General features: G+C 35.0%; 2 protein-coding genes across 2 annotated transcripts; both read right to left on the reverse strand.

The window, feature by feature from the left end:
• Nucleotides 1-2,620: 2,620 nt before the first annotated feature.
• LOC124452700 (DNL-type zinc finger protein-like) lies at nt 2,621-3,597 on the reverse strand. The gene is made up of 2 exons (XM_047003301.1): nt 3,223-3,597; nt 2,621-2,733 (listed from the first exon to the last, which is right to left on the reverse strand). Exons 1-2 carry the CDS (start codon nt 3,564-3,566, stop codon nt 2,628-2,630), a joined length of 450 nt encoding a protein of 149 aa, XP_046859257.1. The 5' UTR covers nt 3,567-3,597; the 3' UTR covers nt 2,621-2,627.
• A 246-nt stretch (nt 3,598-3,843) lies between these two features.
• On the reverse strand, nt 3,844-20,973 carry LOC124453498 (neurobeachin-like protein 1). Its single transcript, XM_047004315.1, is given in 41 exon segments — nt 3,844-4,344; nt 4,608-4,906; nt 5,007-5,218; nt 5,434-5,574; nt 5,577-5,593; nt 5,751-5,950; nt 6,169-6,395; nt 6,828-7,324; nt 7,704-8,032; nt 8,151-8,424; nt 8,501-8,754; nt 9,096-9,360; nt 9,623-9,845; nt 9,930-10,188; nt 10,478-10,530; nt 10,599-10,806; nt 11,046-11,258; nt 11,376-11,722; nt 12,306-12,473; nt 12,910-13,271; nt 13,273-13,506; nt 13,744-13,886; nt 14,241-14,277; nt 14,346-14,413; nt 14,547-14,653; nt 14,879-15,188; nt 15,563-15,685; nt 15,766-15,898; nt 16,090-16,250; nt 16,498-16,602; nt 16,694-16,797; nt 17,220-17,353; nt 17,997-18,100; nt 18,291-18,389; nt 18,807-18,893; nt 19,054-19,137; nt 19,243-19,316; nt 19,783-19,835; nt 20,087-20,145; nt 20,285-20,443; nt 20,775-20,973. Coding segments are annotated over 41 exon segments (7,119 nt in total). The 5' UTR covers nt 20,832-20,973; the 3' UTR covers nt 3,844-4,208.
• Between the last annotated feature and the right edge of the window lie 215 nt (nt 20,974-21,188).

Here is a 21,188-nt window from a genome sequence, read left to right on the forward strand (position 1 = left end):
AACAGTCCCGAGTCTCTTTGGCCGAGTGAACCACCTAAACGTCACGAATTTCATTGTTTTTTAGCCTACGTCACGGTGGGAAATCGCTGCTGACTGTTGCACTTAAGCCACAGAATAGATACATATGTATCTATTCTGTGCCCACGAACACCAAAATTTCATTCTGACTGGTGCACTTGAGCCAGCGTTATAAATCTTCAAACCTTCAAAATTATAATTACATGACTATGGCATTTGCTTATTTATATCTTGAAGTCATAATGGCTGAAAGTAGGCATATATACGATTTTGGCTCATTGATTCAAGACAGTAAAACCAGCGAGATTTCTTCTGTAAGAAAGGATTATGAAGCAAAGTCTCTACTGCCATTCCGACTAAAACAGACCTGTTTCGGAAAGGAAAGCTGGCGAGAGATCTTAACGCAGAGTTGATTATCCCTAACCATATGGGAGATAATTGGCGGGCTTTAAAGTAGCTTGAAGTGCTTACTGCTTACTATGCTTGACATTGTAATGCATAGCTATAGGTCTATACTTTTTTTATGTAATGCTTATGGCTTACTCTCTTTAATGTTAGGAATATGATGGGAAGGGGCACATGGGGTGTTTATTCCCTGCTGAATTTATTTAAATTTCAAAGCATCCTGACCTGCATTAACCTATTAAATCGAAATTTACTATATTCTATTTTACAATGTCAATTTTCAAACTCCATGTCCAATATTGTTGGCTCAATGAAATTTAGCCAGTAGTATAATGCAATGCTTTGGATTTATGCCATAACTAGTGTGCACATAATTATGCATGTTGTTGTGCCAAGTTTATAAAATGTCATGTAACATAAGATCACAAAACATTTTATATTCACAACTATATGTTTGAATTTGGGTAATCCTGCATATTTATACTGGAGATTTCTTCGGATTAAAGTCACAGGTAGAAGTCTCTACGTACATCCTGGAGAAATCTCCACTCTAATTCTGCTCACATGGATATTGTGATTTCAAAGTTACTTAATATACATAAAAAAATAAGAGCTAATTATTTAATATTACATTACTTCAGGATATTTCATAGATATTTAAATATTCCATGTAATATGTTGTAATATGTGCTCAATGTGACAGACAGAGAGGGCACATTTTTCATACATTTTGCTTGTTTATAAATACTAACTTTCTGAGCTATGCAATGTGTTGAATGTAAGAGCTATGCTGGACCAACCATGTTATTCATTAGAGTTTTTCATTTTCAAATTGCATGCCTAATATTGTCAATTCCCTGAAATTTAGCAAAGCAAACTGTAATTACATATTATTTCAGCCACAACAATTCCTTATTATTTCTTCCACACCTAGCTTGATAATGACTTTCATATGAAGTTGAAATATTGCTTTGAATCTTCTCTGTTGCTGTTATAACTGGAATCTTGAGTTTACAAGATGATGTTTTTTTGAGTGTATGCTCTCATTTACAATTTTTTTTTAAATTCAGTTGTCAAAACGCAGGAAATCGCATTTCGACGGTCTAAAATATAAAATTTTCAGGGGCATCCTCCCAGACCCCTACAGAGCTAGCGCCTTTGGTGCTCGCAGTGGTGCATCAGTCACGAAAATTGCTGGATCCGCCCCTGCGACCATGGTTATATATTTCTGCTTTCCACAGTCTTATCTCCAGTTTTTTGCAGAGGAAAAATTGAGATCTTAAGTTTTTAGCTCTTTTAATGTTGGCAGATCTAAATGCTAGATATGACATTGGTCAGAACAGACAGTGTCCCAATTTACCAAACAAAAAAAAGGTAAGGAAAATTTGACACTTTAAAGTTGGGGTCAATTGGCATCAGCCCTGGAGTAAGCATGACTTCCTCTTCTTCTTTGACTACACTTTATGACCTTTATCCTTTACAAGGTTGGTGGTCAAGATCCCCCTTCTTCTTTGACTACACTTTATGACCTTTATCCTTTACAAGGTTGGTGGTCAAGATCCCCCTTCTTCTTTGACTACACTTTATGACCTTTATCCTTTACAGGGTTGGTGGTCAAGATCCCCTTCTTCTTTGACTACACTTTATGACCTTTATCCTTTACAGGGTTGGTGGTCAAGATCCCCCTTCTTCTTTGACTATACTTTATGACCTTTATCCTTTACAGGGTTGGTGGTCAAGATCCCCTTCTTCTTTGACTACACTTTATGACCTTTATCCTTTACAGGGTTGGTGGTCAAGATCCCCCTTCTTCTTTGACTACACTTTATGACCTTTGTCCTTTACAGGGTAGGTGGTCAAGATCCCTCTTCTCCACTTTACAGTCGATGCTAGGCATCTTGTTCTTGATGTCAAAAGAGCATCCAACCATAAAACATTTAATTATATGTCATGATCCCTAGGATAAACATGACAACAGCAAGCAAAATTGCGGATTTTGGTACCAATGTTTCTACCACTAGATTTAGTTTAAACAGAGATGTGTCACAAAATATTTTCAAGTAAACAAATAAAAGTTTTCTGGGCAAACATTTGCTTTCCTTAACACAGACAACAACTTTTTTCATAGAAAACTTTTTGATGTAAATAATGTTTGAATAACAAACTTTTTCATGTTACAAACATTTTGCTCATTATATTTATGTTCACGTTTTAATGTCGAATAAAAATTTTGTTAAAATTTCAAAACTAGAATCGTCCAATTCTCTTTTCACAGCATCTTTGTTCTCTTGTAAAATGTCTTCGATATTTCTAATAAGACAAAGAGAACAAGCAATGGCTCAAAAAAGAATATACTTTAATTTTGTAAATTCTAAAACGTCTAATTTTAATGTTCTCATTGGTGATAATTGCAACTTTCATATATTATTATGCAACAAGAAACAAACATTTGAACTTTTCAACAAAGCTTGACAATAGTTACTCAGGCCATCATCGGTCAAGTTTTCTAATACATTTTTTAGCTTCTATATTTCACAATCAAATTTCTCATGAAAATCGATTGGCCAATCACTCTTCAATTCTAGACCAGAATCACTGGATTAGCTGCATTCTGTTCTTGTCATACATATATATACCAACTTATCCAAGGACATAAAAATGCAGCCTCTAATGCTAGCCTCATTATTACTGTTGAAATTGTCACAGAAGCATAACACCTTCATGAATATATTCTTTAACATAAGCAGCTTTATTACTTACTAGTTCTAACACACTACGCTTATAAACACATAATCATACCTATTTTTATCACCAAACCAACCAAGATTATCAGCGATAAGATGATGACTTTGACAAGAAGGGCACTTGACGACAACAACACCTTTCTTGTAAGCAAGTTTACTAAAAACTTTCGATGATCTATGTTCACAAATTTTACAAGTGTACACAATTGCCAACTTTTCATTCACGTCTGTGTTCGAAGCAGTTGACAGACCTCTAAATGGAGACAATGCTAAGAGAGCTGGTTTGTTGTACATTGCTAAGTTCATATTAGAGCGACACGCACTACCATACAATAAGCGGCAAGTAGCCAAACGTTTTACACTCTCAGCAAAAGCCAAAAGCTTTAAATTGGACGCCATATTGAATTATGAAACTGGGGTCCTGGGGCCAGTTGCACGAAGCTTGGATAGCGAAAATTTTCAAACTGGCAAAAAAGTGTTTATATTTTTCTTACGACAAAGAAATTTCATAATCTTTGAAACAATATTTTATTTCAGTAATTGCTCAGTTCGAATCTTTTATTCTTTGCTTGTTAAAAGGTTTTATAAAAGCTTGAAAAATATTGCTATCCAATGGATAACGCTATCCAGGCTTCGTGCAACCGGCCCCTGGCCACTAACAACGTGTTACGAATGGTTATGAGCAGTATCTCTTGTATTGTAATACTTTACATACAACGCATGCAACTTCGTTTTTACGAGTTGTAGGTTCGTAGCATCATAACATTTCAATTTTTTATAACACATTTTCTATATAACAATGGTTTTCTTATTCCAGTTTGCGTTCATCACTATCTTTGCCCTACGCACAAAACATGCTTGATTTATATTCAAGAATTTCATGCTTCAGTTATATTCAAGACTTTCATGCTTTCATACAAACTTTAACGTGCATGCAGCTATAACTTGAGTACGCTTATAATAGTTCAAATATTTCAGAAATATGATTACGACGTACGAAATATTAAATAGTTTCACATAGTGGTTAATAAAATCTTATTTCTAATCCGTGGTATTAGTAGAGAATACAAGTAATTGACCATCTTCAACACCAATGAAAATACGTGAATCGTCGTCAATTTCCATATTGATTGTACAAATACTTATTCTTGCTTCCAAACTTCGTATATTATCCAAACTGAATAAATGAAAAGAGATATCTTCAAGCGGATTACTATAATGCACGTTTAAACAGACGATGACTCCAAGACTTAATATATTACTGCGAGGAAACAAAGTTCAATGTTTCTGATTTTCAATTTTAAAAACAGTGCAAAAGATAATCACATAAATAAAGTTTCAATTCCAACCATACCTTTGTCCATACTAAAGTTCATATTGTGCATTCAAAATAACAGAAACTATTCTCTATTGAAATGATATTTTTAGTTTTGTACAAACCTCTGCAATCCTCTGATAGATAAAGTGCCATTCACTTTTCCTATTAAAACATGATCTCCTCTAACTAACAAAGCTGATACCTCATCTTTATCTTTAACGCATTTTAATAACTTTCCATTCACAGAGTATTTGTGCACCCGGGATACTTTTTTTTCGTCCAATGTCGAAAAGACAATGTCGCCAAACTTTGAAAGCCTAAGATTTCTTAACTTTATTGATGTCATCGAAAGTGTGTGAGCCAGCTCCAACACCCGCAAAAAATGACCCTTTCTAACTGTGTGCACAATGCAACGACCATTCTAATAAGATGAAAGTGTAGAGGGTGAGGTTCACCAAGTATATTCATAGTTTTAACAAATATAACAAAAAGCAATAGACGACAGTAGTCTTTACTCTTACCTTATCTGCACTGACTGCTATATCAAATTCCCAACTCATTACAACGCACATGACGTACGTTTGGTGACCATATAATACCTGAAGCGGTTTACTACAAACGTTATGAGCTGTACCAGACTGGTGGTTTATTGACCACACCATACACGTAAAATCACGTGATCCACTAATGAAATAGTGACCATCACTATCCATGTTCACACAAGTCACAGTATCTAGAAGATATTTTTATATGTGTACAGTTTTGTATAGTTGAAACCTGTAGGGGGGTGGGTGGGTGGGTAGAAATTGGTATGTATAATCTCTTACACTAAGACACTTAACAGTTAGAAACAAAGAGCGATTCATTAAACCCTTTAACTGACATTGTAGATCACGAAACAGAATGAAATGTAAGTATGGTAATTTGTCATAGGTTTGTGGTACTCACCATTGTGATAACTGAGACGTTGTAACAACTTGGCTTTTGCATTAAACACACGAATACTAAAATCCCAGTGTCCAGCGGTAATCACGAGCTTAGCATCAAGGGTAAGTGCAAATAAATGAGGACCAACTTCAAGATCTGGTGAAAAGGCGCTGCCATACATCTAAAGTTTGAGAAATGATTAGTTTCGACAAGAAGAGTTGGCAACATCAAGAAAATTTAGCGTTAAAAAGTTGTAGTAAATTACGAAATGATGATTTGGCTTTTTCTCTATATCACCAAAAGCTGAAACCATTAAGTATAGGAATTGGTGGAATTACCTTTGGTGATTTGAATTGGTCACTGTTGCGTCGACATTGAACGTAAATGATTTTGATGACGTGGTTCTAGACAACCATTGATGTTCACCAATCACCCCTTTATCACTGATTGTAATAAGCGAATCATGATTTAGATTTATGAACGTCGTACCCTGTGTACGACCAGTTTTGACAAACACCAGACTCTCGTTTTTATACACCTAAAAATATTTATATTTTATTCATTTAGTCGTTACCATGTTTGGCGATACATGTTCTTATAAACTTCTCAGTTTTCATACAAAAACACGACTGACGAGTGTTAAGCAATTTTATAGAATTCAAAGAAATAACTAAGGTAGGATGGACAAAGGTAAAATAAAATAAAATAAAACTGTGATCGCTGCGTATGTGTATAAAAATAATTCAGATATTCTACCTGAATTGAGTGAGCTTTCAATTTCTCTTCAACACAAAACACACTTTGCCCAAAATTACCAGGAATAACACTGTGACGCATGCGCCGTTCCCGAGCTTCCTCGCGGTTCATGCGTTTGGGATGAGGTTCTGTTAGCAGTTGTGTTGGAGTCTGTCCAAAATTGTTGATCATTCCTTCTAAGCTAGCACGCTCACGTGCGTCTGTGATAGCATCCAGATCAACAGCTCCTGTTATGAAATTTCATTTAGCAAATGTTAGTATGCAACTACATGAACATTGTTTGTGATTGGTTAGAAGTAAAACAGGGAACAATAGACCACTACATGGAGAACTCAAGGAGTCTAACACTGTGATTGGTTAGAAGTAAAACAGGGAGCAATAGACCACAACATGGAGAACTCAAGGAGTCTAACACTGTGATTGGTTAGAAGTAAAACAGGGAGCAATAGACCACAACATGGAGAACTCAAGGAGTCTAACACTGTGATTGGTTAGAAGTAAAACAGGGAACAATAGACCCCAACATGGAGAACTCAAGGAGTCTAACACGACACTTCTTTACACAACTCGATGATTGCAATTCTTATTCTCTGATGATGGTTTTTAAAAACTGTAAAAGAATACTGAAGAAAAATGACAATAAAACATTAACTGGATACCTTCGTATGTGCAATAATAGAACACATTAATAGCTTCAACGGCAGCCTGTCCTTTCTGCTTATAACCAAATATTAAATCTATCCAATGATGTAGATTTTCAGACACGTAGTCAGATTCCAAGGCCTCGCGATGTTTGTGGATAAAATCTTCAGATGAGCTTGCCCAGGCAGGTAAAATGACGTCATTAATTCGCTGACCCGTTTGCAGTGTGCCAAGGTCAAAGTTGTTCATGTTCATAAGAAATTCAGGAAGGTAGAAAAATTCGGGAATTAATTCTTTAACATCGCTGCCGTTCTCGTAGATCGAACGCCATGTTGCTGGAAAAGAATGAAATTGTCTGTCGGGAACGTCAAACCGTCCACTCTGTAGTTTTATATGAAGTGTAGTAAATGGTTCCATACGCACAAGATAATGCAAAACCCCTGCAGCTGTACTGTAATGAGTGCCATAGTGGAATTTAGGAGTCGCACCTGAGGGATCACAGAAATTGTCGTACCTAAGAGTGAAGATTCAACAAGTTAGATGAAAAACAAAAAAAAACAACGAGTTTTAGCACTTTTTAATACAGAATAAGATTACGTGTGTTATTGAGGGTAGTAATGAATTAAAAATTAACATAAACGTGCACGACTTCCCCAGTCCCAACGTTTTAGTCCTGCAATGTGTATTTTAGTGCGTTGTAATTGATCATTTTATCAAACATCTATTATCTCTTGTTTTAATGTGTTTGAACATATAGTTTAGACATAGCAGGACCAAATCACCGCCCTGGCTACACCACAGATCACTCCTATTTAGGGATCACTAATTAATGGAATTCGAAGGATGAAAAAGAAATTGAGCAGGGCTAAATTGTCGTCTATCTATTTCTTTACTTTGTCTTAAGTTCCACAGCTTTTTTCTCATGTAATGCACCAATAGGCTTCGTTAAATCACGATACACACTGCGATCGTCTAAATCCAGTTCAGATGACGTATAATCAGAAAGTATCCATGGAAACACAGGATATTGGCTTAAATCGTTGTAGGTTCGACCAGCGATTGTATTCAATTGAATCAAATAATCAAAATTTGAGATTTCACGTCGAACCCATTTTTTCACCAGCCTTGATGCTTGTAACAGTTCCGCAGGGGATCTAACGGCACCATAATAAAGATTGACAGGATTGTACGACATGATGGCTTGATAAACCACGTTTCTACTCTGAAAAAATGGATGACGTGATTAATTTCAATGTCAAAATACAAAAAAACAGCAGAAACAGCTCAAGAATGGAGGATGGTGGGTAGAGTAGTATACTTAAAGCATAAAAACAGCAAACCTCTTTGGTGAAGTTGATCAAATAGTTTGTTTGATCAATAAGAAAAAACTCAAGGGCACTTCGTCTGTGGTTGAAGTTTCTTAAATGAAGTTCTCGTAGTTGGTTAAGCGCTATCTTGAAATCCCATGAAGAGCCACCCGCTGACTCTTTAGCAGCAGTAAAACTAACACAGCTCGAAGACACACTAACTTGACCGGGTACCGTTTCCATAAGCGTTATTAACTCACAGTCGAAAAGGCTTGAAACACCCTCGGTGACGTCCGTTGACGAAGATCTTAAACAAGAAAAGCAATTAAATTTGGATGTTAAAGTGATAAAGATACATATTTGCACACTTTCATCAAACTCACTCCAAAGTTTTTGGGAATTGAACGTGCTCAGTCTCTCCCAGTCTCTCCGCGGCATAATATTTTAACAACACGTGATCAGCAACATCGCCCGAGAGCACTTTTTCCTCTTTTTTCAATGTCTTTATTTCACCCGTGTCACGTAACTTACTCGCTTCAACATGTGGGTTGTACTGATAGTTTGGCGTCAATTTCAGTCTCATTCGAGAGAAATTTTCGTGTGTCGACAGTTTCCAATGATTTTGATCAGAGGATCTGAAGAATTATAAAGTAAATTTCAATTGGAAAAACTGGAACATTCTGGATTGATAAATGAGCGATCTAGTGTGGCGTAAAGAATGCAATAATTACTTTGCTAATGTTAAATGCAATAGTTTATTTGGCTAAGGAATTTCCCAGAAAACTTAAAAACCACGAGCTAGATATTGTGAAGAATGACGTAATCCTGGAAGAATGACGTAATCCTGGAAAAATGTCACCAATGAAATTGACTCTTTTACTGCAACTAAATTACACGTAAATATAAAGTAGTAACAAAGACAAAACATTTTAAAGTAAATATAAATTTTGATCATAACCATCTCACAATGAAACTAACTTTTTTCCACACTCCAATTTCGCTGTACAAATCTTTTTTCATCACAAGCCATTGTTGGAAAACGCGATTATGTTGAGCTCTTTCTTCCATAGTGCGAGTATTATAGTCAACAAGAGCTTCTTTCTTTATTTGTGTGAACATAGACTCAAGCTCTTCAAATTTTTTTTTGCTTTCGCATTCAATTTCATCGCGTTGCTGCAGACTAGCTGTGAGAGAATTCAAGCACTCCATCCAAAAACGCCCAGAGTTAATTGACGAGTTTGATCTGATGTAAAAAATATTATTTTAACATGACAGTGTAAAAAGTAGCCATTTCGTAAAAAAGTTCATCATGTTTAAAAGATGCTTTAAAAACGTTTACACATTCATGAGAATTTTTAGCTAACATAAAACTTTTACGAAAATCAGAGCGATGTAAAAAATACGACCTTTTTGAATGTACTAACAAGACAAACCACGCACACAAATAAGCAACGATGCAATAGAAAATGAGAAAAAGAGTCATTTAACTAAAAGTTCGTACTTACAATGTGACTTCGTACTTTTTGAGGCTAGGGAGAATTTGCTGTTTAATCAAGGCAGCAAACTCCTCGCTATCAATACATTGCAGGAATTTTTCCTCATAATCGGCATTTCCAGTGTGTCTCGTGGGAAAGTTGGGTACATAGGTTGACAATGGAACAAAATGTCCATATTGATGCAAAATATAGCGCAGTAAGGGTAGGGTAAATGTGTATTTTGAATCAGCACCTAAATATTTTAATTTCAATAATCAGCATGATTGATAAAAGAAGACTTTATTCAATTACACATTTTGCCTATACACAATATTACCTTTCCGTTTCGAATTCTTGAAAGCTTCGTAAACCTTGCCGATAAGATAGCAGACTTTCTCTTGTGAATCAATAAGACGATTTTGCCAGATTGCGTAAACCATAGATGATGCATAGGCACAAAACTCCGCATTATCTTGGAGTAAAAATTCGAGTAATACTTTATCACCAATCTCAGCCATCTCAGGCCATCCTGGATTGCCATCAATATTCGCCCACACATTAAGGTCACCAAGCAAACAAACCATTGTTTCAACGAGCTGAAAGCCATTAAAACGTACATTATGCAGTAGTTTAGTAACTAACAAATACTATAGCTGCAATGCATGCAGATCACAATTGATCAGCACTCGAGTTCTGCATTACGACCACTCTAAAAAATCACTTGACTACAGTATAAAGAGCTATCCTTATCCTTTCGATACAACATCTATCCTTATAAAAACAGAGCATATTGGATTATTTTACAATATAATTTTCGACATGTTGTCAACAGGAGTTTATGTAGCACTAGTTCACGTCAAATATCAAGCTTAGAAAAATTATTACCTTTATACTCCAAGTACTTAAACTATCATTTTCTATAGATCCAGCAATGTTGCCTAAACAATAAACACAAATTTCATTTTTAAAAATCCTAACAATCAAATTCCTAAAAACAAAATCTCACCAGATGTGAATATAAAATCATCAACGAGTTTTATAACCTCGAGAGCACTCATAGTTTCCTTTGCCCCAGTCTCTCCAGATTTCTCGATATCACACAAAACCTGGGAAAGCGATAACTCTAAAAGACGCCTCTCAAGTTCACGGGAAGGCACAATAAAATCGTCAACAGAACTAATCGTGCTTACAGAAGCGATCACTTCACCACGAACCTGTTGGAAAGTAAAAAAAGTAGTCGCCACACAAAGATATCATTCAACATGTTGCAATGAGAACAGGAAAACTTTAAAATAACATTGAAGCCTTTGTGGCATCGATAAAATGAAGAATGCGATTTATGTGCGAGTTTATTCTATACTAATATAACTTCTAGTCTTCATTATCACGTGACTACATTCAATACCAAATCTTATCTTTCAATGTATTCATAAATCTTTTATACATCCCTTACCTTCCAGGCACTATGATCATTTCCTTCAATACCAAACCAGAGTATATAGAAGACACACTTCACAACAGTCTCCAACAGTTCCTGAGAAAGTTCGTCCACATGAGAGTCGTCCTTCGAAGACTTTAAAATTAACCGCCAAATTGGATCATACCATGCAACCTCTTTAGCGCAGTTAATGGCGCTTGTAGTTGATCCTTCCAGAGATTTTAATAACTTAAAAGAAGCATAAGAAGCATGTAAGCGACATAAAATCATGAAGCAAAAGTGAAAAAAACAAAACTTTTAAAGATATCGACCTAGTCATTTAGACTTCAACAACAGCTAACGTACCGTTTGGGAAATATGTAATTTGACAGAAGTGCTCTTATTTCGTAACAATGCAATGACCGGAAGAACAAACGTGAAATCTTCCAGAATCTTCTGATCTCTCAAATGTTCTGAGCTACTTAATCCTAGCTCTATCAAAGCTATTTCAGCATACCCATCAGAGTCTGCATGCTTCAGACTTGACGTCAGGCCGACAAACACTTCGCCACATATATTTAGATTGCTTTGACATGTCTTGGAGATCAGACCATTGCCCAAAATACTTGACAGAATCTGAATGACACTGCAACGGAGCTTTAATTCGTGAAGATCTTTGATAAGCATCAAAAGAACAGTAAGGTGTCTTTTGTCTGCAATAAATGATCATATGTAAATTTCTGTTGTGTTTTTATTGTGTTCTTTTTAAACCTTCTCTAGGTGATTATAATCCATATTTATATTAAAAACATCGCAATTCTCAGTCTAAATTGCACTTGATACAGAACATTAACAAAGTAATTGCTTCTCTTCCATAAAAGTACAAAAGTACATGTTTCAAGCATTATAAAGCTTGTTATAAGCTTTATGAATAACAGAGCTTTCACATCTTTTACATGAGTGCAAAGTACACTTAAATTATCTACCTAGCTTTCTAAATCGACAATTTACAATCAAACTCTCCCTCGGGGTTCCAACCCTCAAACCTTACATACAATTTACGCTTGATTTCGTCACATTTTTCCTTAAACTAAGTGCGAACAACGTCTGACAACACGTTTAACTGAACATTTTTTCATGTTATGCAAAGGCAGGTGATTGACACACAAAAACAAAAGTAGTCAAGATGTAAATATAGGGTAATACGTAATGCTTTGTTTCGAAAACGTTTAAAACACATCTTCCTCAAAGTCATAAATGAATAGGAGCCAGTATAAATGAATAGGAGCTACTTACGGGAAATTTCTTCCATAAAAGGAACATTTGTGGGTCCATTACAAATACTATAAATGACGTCTAGCGTTTCTTTTAAAACATCAGAATATTTTACTGAGGCAATAAAATCCATCAAAGCCGTCACATCGTGAGGAAATACTTTCACTTTCAGGAAAAAATTGATCATTCCTATTGCAATAAAATGCATAAATATTGATTTATCAACGCATGTAACAATATGCTTCAACATCTAGCTACGTAATTTAAAGTTCTTCATCTTGCACTTTATAAACTGTATTTGCTAACGATTGAGTGGAAAATTATGATTTAGAATTTTAGATCAGGATTAGATTTATATTAACCCTTTGTTGCATGAATTTTTTCGCTGACCGAGCTTCAACGTGTTTGGTGATTGTTGCTCTGAAGCAACGCCATGCAACAAAGGGTTAAATTAAATACATTTGATATCAATTAGATTACATTCCGCTAGTGAGCAATTTTAAGCACTTTCTAAACCTTATTCACGACAGCAGTTTATCAATAAATTACAATACTTGATCAACTCAACATAAAAGAATACCATTCCACTTATCTCACAATATTCTATTCTTAATTTGACACATACCCAATAAAGATCCACGTATTATCCTTGCTTCGTCATCACTGATTTTTGCCATCATTTCAGTAGGATCCTTTGTAGTAGAATCACAAAGATAATGAGTCCTGATTACATCCAAAATAAATTGGGTGCCAAACTTTGCACGAAAGTAGGTCGGATTGTCTTTGATTAAAGTAGACAAATATTGAACATGGCCAACTCGAATACCAAAATCGCATCTTGACCAAATGGAAAAGTTACATATTATATACTGTAACACGCAAGCCATTAGTAGCTCGTTACAACCAAGAAGTGTCTCATATAGGTTCTGTATTGACATAAGAACATGAGCGTCTATAATACGGCCATCAATTTTGCCAACACGACTCCAGGGTAGCTAACTCACGTGATCTTAAAAACGAGTCACGTGATAACGTACTGCCTTTGAGAATATTTTGAAGCAAATTTATTATGATTGTAACACCGTTGTTGTTCTCGCGTGTCATCTCGTCGACAAGCCAAATGGTTTTGCTGAATGTATCCGGTTGTCTCTTCACTTCCTCTTCATCAACCACTACCCATGATTCCACGGGAGACGTAGGACTTTCTACACTCTCTTCTTCGCTGAAGAAAAAGGCAAAATATTTTTTATAATACACAAATCAGACATCTGCATTGATATACTTATTCATAAAATTAACTTAACACTAAACACACAAATATATTTTGAACAATTTCTTTGACATAATATCTTTAGGGAGAAGCCAATTTATAGACAAAAACTATCAATAACAACATCATAAACTAACCAACTCAATGCTTTCTCTTCATGGCTATAACAACAAAACATCATAAACTAACCAACTCAATGCTTTCTCTTCATTGGTAATCGCGTTCACTTCTTTTTTTGCAACAGATTCTTCGTAGTTCTCCCCAACGTCATGCTTTACTCGCTCCAGTAAAGGTAGAAAAACCTCCATTCCACCAACGCTATTGATGACATTCTAATAAATGAGAAAATTGGTTAAAAACTAACGCCAGGATAACTAAGTCTATTTACTTATTTTGGCATATATTAATGTCATTCTTTCACAGTTCGACATAGGTATACAAGAGCAACATAGTATAATATAATAGATACAATAACTAATGATATCAACTAGAAGAAAAATCTCTTCAGTTCTAAATACTCAGAGGTATTCAGTTCATACAGGCACTGTTAAATACTCAGAGAGCTACCTCAAACGCAAGTAAACTTCGCTTAAATAAAACCTATGAACCTTTTTATGTTTCAACAAATGTGAAAATGCGTAATCAAAGTTACTGATGGTATAGTTTCACAGAACAAACACACTGACCTTTATATCCCAACTAGTGCAAACTTCTCCTGTAAGTCTGCGAAGGAAAAAATACTTTGTGATACAAATTGTGAAAAAAATATTTGTAGTTTTGAGAGGCATTACCGGCCATCAATTCTCTTGTGCCCATAACGGTTTGGAGTTAGATCAATACATTTATTACTTTTACAAGCCTAAACAGACAAAAAAAAGTTTATCGTCTATTCATGAGAAACGATAGAAGATAAAGTTGTCTAATTCATTAACACATTCACTTGATTCATTAAAAAATGTCAAAATTTCATAAAGATAAACAACAAAAACTACCTTTGCAGAATAATACAAAACAAGTTTAGTTGAAAGATCAGCCTGAACGGTGGAACTTTCATCATCTAATGAGCCCAATGGTTGAAACAAAGATACGCAACAAGGACCTGTTGTATAAATAGCACAGATAAAAAATCAGTATACGTATGAACGTGTAGCCTCGCATATTTCTTTATCTATCATTCAGGTTAATACATATTTTATTGTATACAACTTGATGGTAACGACAGATATGCAGACATGTTTATACGAAGTTAAATGAAACAGATAAAACAAGAGAAACAATAAAACAATTCAAAATCGGTGAAATTAGAAGTGATATGAATACTGACCTACATTATTTAATACCAATCCCTGTCTTTCATTTAAAGCATTGTTAAAAACGCACACAGGCCCAAGTTGACCCTGCATGGAGACGGGGGTGCCCCAAAAATCGTCTTGTTGACCAATGGGAACATGAGTTCGAAACTTGGAAAACGTCGATGACGTGTGATGAACTGGATGGATAGAAGTTTCTTTCAAATGTGATTTAAAAAATGAAGATATTTGCCCAGAAAAGTTTCCTATCGTTGACATCGTTACATCGTGCGCAGAAGAAATTGTCTGTGGTCCACCACAGCCAATATTACATGAAGTAAACGACTGAAAAAAATATAAACTTCTTAATGCATGTTGAAAATGCAAGAACGGCGAACAGACATGAGTGGCGGATTATTCAGTAGTCTAAGTAGGATTATGCCTACGGGCACAAGCTTTCGAGAGGCACGTGTTATCTAGATGTATTTAGTGTTTAGACATTTTGAAAACCGTACGAGCTATTGAATGCAGAGGAAAAATGGCTTTCGTACTACCTATGTCGTTGTCGTTAGCCGATTATAGCATATCTACGATTGTATAGAGATGGAACATTTAGCTTCTCCAAAGCTTCATGTGTTATACTTATGTCTGGAGAAATAATTCGGAATGCCCGTTTTTGAAGTCTAAGTAAAATCTAACTTATACATAGTTTCACTAACCTCTGACGTTGGAGGAACCTTTACAGGAATCGCTAATTTCATATTACCATCAATCAACACGGATAACTGATCCTTGCGTGCCAATCCTTTACGATGTTGAGAATGAATTATTAATAATGAATGCTATATAAGAAAAACAAACATGAAAATTTTGTCCGTGGTTGTGAAAGTAAATGTTTTCATTTGTGTTTAAGAATGTTCACCCATTGATCATCTGCTAAAACGACATCCACTAACGGAGCTGTGATGTATTCTTTTTTGGTAGCAACAGCAACGACCAAATGTCCTTCAGGCGTAAAGAATGCTTCAAAACCAGAACCGCACGATGTCAAAAAGCTACAAACGAAAACATAAGTTTGTCATAAAATATTTTAAACAAAAATTAAAACTTCCATCACAATCATAAATAACAAAAACTGTGCAAGACACCTTGCACAAACTAACCATTAAAATGTCGAAAATTTCAAAATCCATATTTACATTAAGCTACATTGCCAATAGACTTCATACTACAATGCACTACGTACCTGTATAATTGTCTTCGATAAGGCCAGGAGAACGACACTTGATCACCTTCATCTGCAGTCAATGATATATCATCGTCCTCTCGTAAAGATTGTAAGCAAATCCAAGCATGAAAGGTAAATCCTGAGCCACCCCACTTCTCTATCGTAGGTACTCCAATACCCTAAACGTGACGTAATTTTTTAGGTTTTAAAAGCCAGTTAGTAGACAACGAAACTCTAGAACACTAAACGAAACTTTGCTCTTGGTGCAATCAGCTGTAAAGAAGTAATTGCTACGTAGTATGAAGTCAATTATATAAATCATCAAAGCAAACGCACCTTACACACAATGGAAACTGTATTCATGGGTGATTTTTGTAATAACAATGCTATGTTGTACTAAAGAATGCACACTTGTTAATTACATACACTTGTCTGGTAGCGCAGATCAAAATAAGACAGCGGTTTAGAAATCTGTTGACTGTAAGTTGATATTTTGATCAATGATTTCAAAAGACGGTCAAAGTCATCAATCTATAAAATAAAAAAAAAATAAAAAATGAATTGTAGCGAAAACAAATTATAAATAATCACAGTCAAATTTAAAAATACATTATAAACTTACTTCTGCACCATCTTCAGAGGGTTTTATCAAAGTTATGTACTCACGAAAATCCATCGGTGACATGGAGACACTTGCAAGCACTTCAAACATAACTAAAAGATTCTCTGAAAAAAAGAGATTCTCTTAGTTGTTAAAATTTATAATATATACTCATTGACAATAAGCCATGTCTCTTTCAGTTCCTACAAGACTATTATTACGACCCTCGGGCAAACACTCAGATAAAGACTTGCAAGGAAAAACCTACAAACAGGCTCATCACAAATGCAATCACTCATAAGCTAAAATATAAAGAGCAAAAAGTAGTGAAAAAGTGTACAACTCCAAGTTGAAATGGAAACTCGATATTAAACAATGAATGTCCATTGACTACCAACAGAAGTTCGTTTCAAAAACAGTAAAAATACAGTAATTATATTCAGGCTGACCAATGTTTGGAAACGAAATAGAGTACAATTCAAGAGTTCCATGATTTCAGATCACATAGAACATGTCGTTTATTAAATTTCAAGAACATGACGTATACCTCGGACATCGTCCTGAAAACGTTTTCGTTGCTTCAAATGATTGAGGACAATTGACATTATTCCAGTTTTTGAACAAACCATCAAATTATATGATGAAAATGTTAACGTCTTTCTGAGTCCATCAGATAAAAATCTAAACATTAAACAACTGTTGATTAAAATGAAGAAAGAAAACGATTATTGAACACAAAGACGCTGTTTCATTGATTTATCATGATTTGTTGCCGACATATGCTGGTGTTGTGCACTGGAGGGACGGAGTTGTGAGCAAAAGAAAAACTCTGGCTGTGAGATTTTCGTAAATGTCTAAACTCGAACAAAAAATACAGCAAACATACGAAGTTTTTGATGATGAAAAAGTAAAAACTTTAAACTTTCTACAGGAGCTGAAACTTGTTTTACTAGGAGCCGAATCTTCTTGGCAAAAGCCAGAGTTTTTTTTAGCTGGTGTCGGAGTTTTCTCAATCGGAGCCGGTGTAAACCCCCTAGAGTTTACACAGAGTTTACACAGAGTTTACACAGAGTTTACACAGAGTTTACACAGAGTTTACACAGAGTTTACACAGCTCTAAGTGAGACAACGTTGGTAAAAGTAGAGAATAGTGAGGTAACGAAGGTCAAAGCAGGTATAAAAAATGTATTGAAAAAGATCAATTCAATTCTTTTGATAAAATTCAATCAAGGAGATAATAACGACAACGTTTTAAAAACTTTTATACACTTTAAGGACACTATTAAACATAATTAATACAAGCAAACAAGCAAAAATGGCAAACCTTTGTAAATCCTTGTCGATGCAAGGAATCCAATCAATCAAAATTGGCACAAGGTTTTCATCATCAATTTCAAGCGTTTCTTCCTCAAAATTGCTTCCAATCATCTTTATTTGAAACAAAAGTGTTTGCAATAATCATGGAATGGAAGAAAGACAATTAGTCAACATGAAAACTTCACAAGCATTGCACATCTTTCCCCACTCCTCTTCCTAATCTATCACTACATAAGCAAACTGCTGCTGCATATTGATAAAAATTAGCGTATGTACAGTGACCATGGTAGGTAGACCTTACCCATTTAAGTAGACTGCATATAACTGTTTTTGAAGGTGAATGCCATTGTAGAAGACAATCTCGAACAGTGTTGTAGCCTTTTGACTCTGCAAACATCTCCTGAAATACATTATTAATGCAGTTTTATTGAATGTGTACTAAGATACTAGCTGTAACATGTTCTGCTTTCAGTATATTATTGTTGTATCATAGAACCTCCATAGTCATCATCAGAGAGATTATACATAATTATGTATTATCTCTCTGATGATGGCTTTGGAATAAAGTCGAAACACAGTGCCATCCAGTAACTGCTATTGTGGCGAGAACTTTTCATCCATATGTAGTTTTAATCCCTGTGGGCTTGGTAGCTCAACAGGTAGAGCGGCGGACTAGTATCTCGAAGGTGCGAGTTCATATCTCGTCCAAGTCACATGTTTTTCATGTGCATGTAAAAACCGTGTTAGGATATATATTATAAAGAATCTCTATGGTGATGTCAATATGTAGGAAATATTCTAAGTGAAAAATAAATACCTTGGCAACACTGGAGCCTCTAAGTAAGGTCTGCAAGGTGCGAAATGAAGAAAACAACAACTGGTTCCATCTATTCAGATCATCTTCCTAAATAAGGTGTGTATAGTACTTAAAAAATAATTCAAGGTTGGCAAACTATTATCAAGGTAAAGTACTTTTAAAAGCAATATGATTACCAAGAAATATGATCAAGAATTGCAATTCCATTTTTATACGTATCTCTCACAAAAGTCAATGCTAATCGTACCTTTAATGTTGTCTTGTCCACTTTAAGAATTAGTTTCAAGTTGAGCAGTATGATTTTAGAGTAGCTTAGCCCAAGAAACACAGCCTGATTAGAGAAGAAACCATAAGAAATGAGAAATGTATTATTCATTGAAGTTGCTGTGAAACCTTAATTATGAAATACATGCATTCTGCACTTGTCATGACCTACCTGAAGAACTGGCTTGTCGTGACATACCTGAAGTGCTGGCTTGTCATGACATTCAAGCATTTGACATATAGTATCTAGAATTTAGAGTTGCAAAACTGGTATGAATATTTTAATTTAAGCAACCACGCAAGTGTAAATACCTAAGAATATCAGGTTAAAAGGTTAAATGATTACTGAATAAAAACTTATTGGAAACAATTCATTTAAACCTTTTCAGAAACTGGTTGGAAGCAACTTTGTTTGTGGTGAGATAAGGATAAAACATTTTCATGATTCATTTGCTATGTGCAATATTTTGTTGATTTGGTGTAACATGCAATCAGGTCTTGATTATTACTATTTGCATGCCAAGCATATGGCACAAGCAGCATAACACTTGTTATCAAATTAACATCCACATAGCATTTTTTATTTTGTGCATGAAAGACACATACTTGCCTACCATACTGCCCAGTAATTGTAACATGATAAAAAATAAAATATCATCCTCCAGAATCATGTTTAGACAGCTCATGCATAATAAGTAAGCTCTATACATACCAAGTAGCTGTGACTTTAAAATTATGACTTTCGTATCTGGTAACTGCATTGTCCTAAAATAAAATTATATCCACTCCATAGGTCGGCCAACATTGTTTGGGGCTAAAATGTTTTTCTTGGCTATTGCTAATTATCAAACAAGTTTTTAAAAACATGTTGTGCGGTTAAATGCATTTTATTAAAACATAAACTTCCAGCAGGAAAGGAGAATGAACTTTGCTTGATAGCTCACCACACATGGAAGAGCTTACAATTATAGGTAAACCCAACAATGAAATCATACAATTAAAAAACACAGGCATACCATTTTTCAAGCAGTTCTAGATATTGCAACAACACTGTTGGGAGATCAACATCACAATTCTTGATGGGAACCATACAAAAATATCAATAAAATCACAATTACTATAAGCAAAGGTAGGTAGGTTGGCAATAATGTTAGCTAAAGAAAGACTTGCACCAAGCAAAGACCAATGGAAACACTCTGGTTCAAACATTTTACCTGATTTATGAAGTTTGGATAGAAATGTAACTGATGCACTATTTTAACAAGACACTGAAGAGCCAAGTTAATATCATCTTCGACTGATGTTGAACTTGAAAGAACTTCAAAGATATTCTTCAAAACGTCAGCAGAAACAACAAATCTCTCCGAAAGCGCCTAAACACCAAACAATGAGAATAACCATAACTTGTAAACTCTTGCATAAATCAAAATAGTTATTGGCGAATTTAAATAAAATACAATCAAAACGACTTTCAATTTTCGAAAACTTGCACTTTTCAATTGCAGTTGATGTGAATAAAACTTCGACGGAAATGAAGTATTTAAATTATAGATGTTGACAGAAGTAAGCTAATTACGAAAAGAAATTGAGCTGTAAAACACTAAAAAGAACTTTTCAATGTTTTAACTAGATTATATGTTTATGAAAACGTGTCAACTGTCAAACGAACACAATAAATATTTAAATGTTAAAATGGATACAAACCTCGCTTTCGAATTCACAAAGGCTCTGAAATTGCTCTGCTATCCAGGTTGAAGCCATGGTGCTGTCCTTGTGATGTGTCATACATAACGATTTTTCCGCATACTTTTCTAACTTGACCCCATCATATTTTTGGCAATAATAGTATTAATACATAATCATGTATTATCCAAATAATACCACATGCCAGTCTGCTAGAATAACTTTGTAACATTTGACTGAATTTGACCCTGAGGTGCGGGCATGCAGGCATTTATGCCGTCTTAGCGTTACTACGCTCGTGGTTATTTAAGTTGTGGGAGTTTTTCTTCCTGGAAGGCTTTTCTATATCATTTAATGAAATTTTGAAAAACTGATTCAACTAAAAATATTTCTTTAATAAAACTGTTACAGCTAGGATTGAGGATGCACTATGTT

The sequence above is a fragment of the Xenia sp. Carnegie-2017 genome, unplaced genomic scaffold (assembly GCF_021976095.1).
Source record: "Xenia sp. Carnegie-2017 unplaced genomic scaffold, XeniaSp_v1 HiC_scaffold_25, whole genome shotgun sequence".
Taxonomy (NCBI): Eukaryota; Metazoa; Cnidaria; class Anthozoa; order Malacalcyonacea; family Xeniidae; genus Xenia; species Xenia sp. Carnegie-2017.

Bases quoted from the DNA above. Each gene is read 5' to 3' on its own strand.
- LOC124452700 (XM_047003301.1), bottom strand. From the start codon at position 3,566: ATGGCGTCCAATTTAAAGCTTTTGGCTTTTGCTGAGAGTGTAAAACGT. The intron at 2,734-3,222 runs GTATGATTATGT...TTGTCTTATTAG, and splicing joins TGGTTTGGTGATAAAAATAG to AAATATCGAAGACATTTTAC.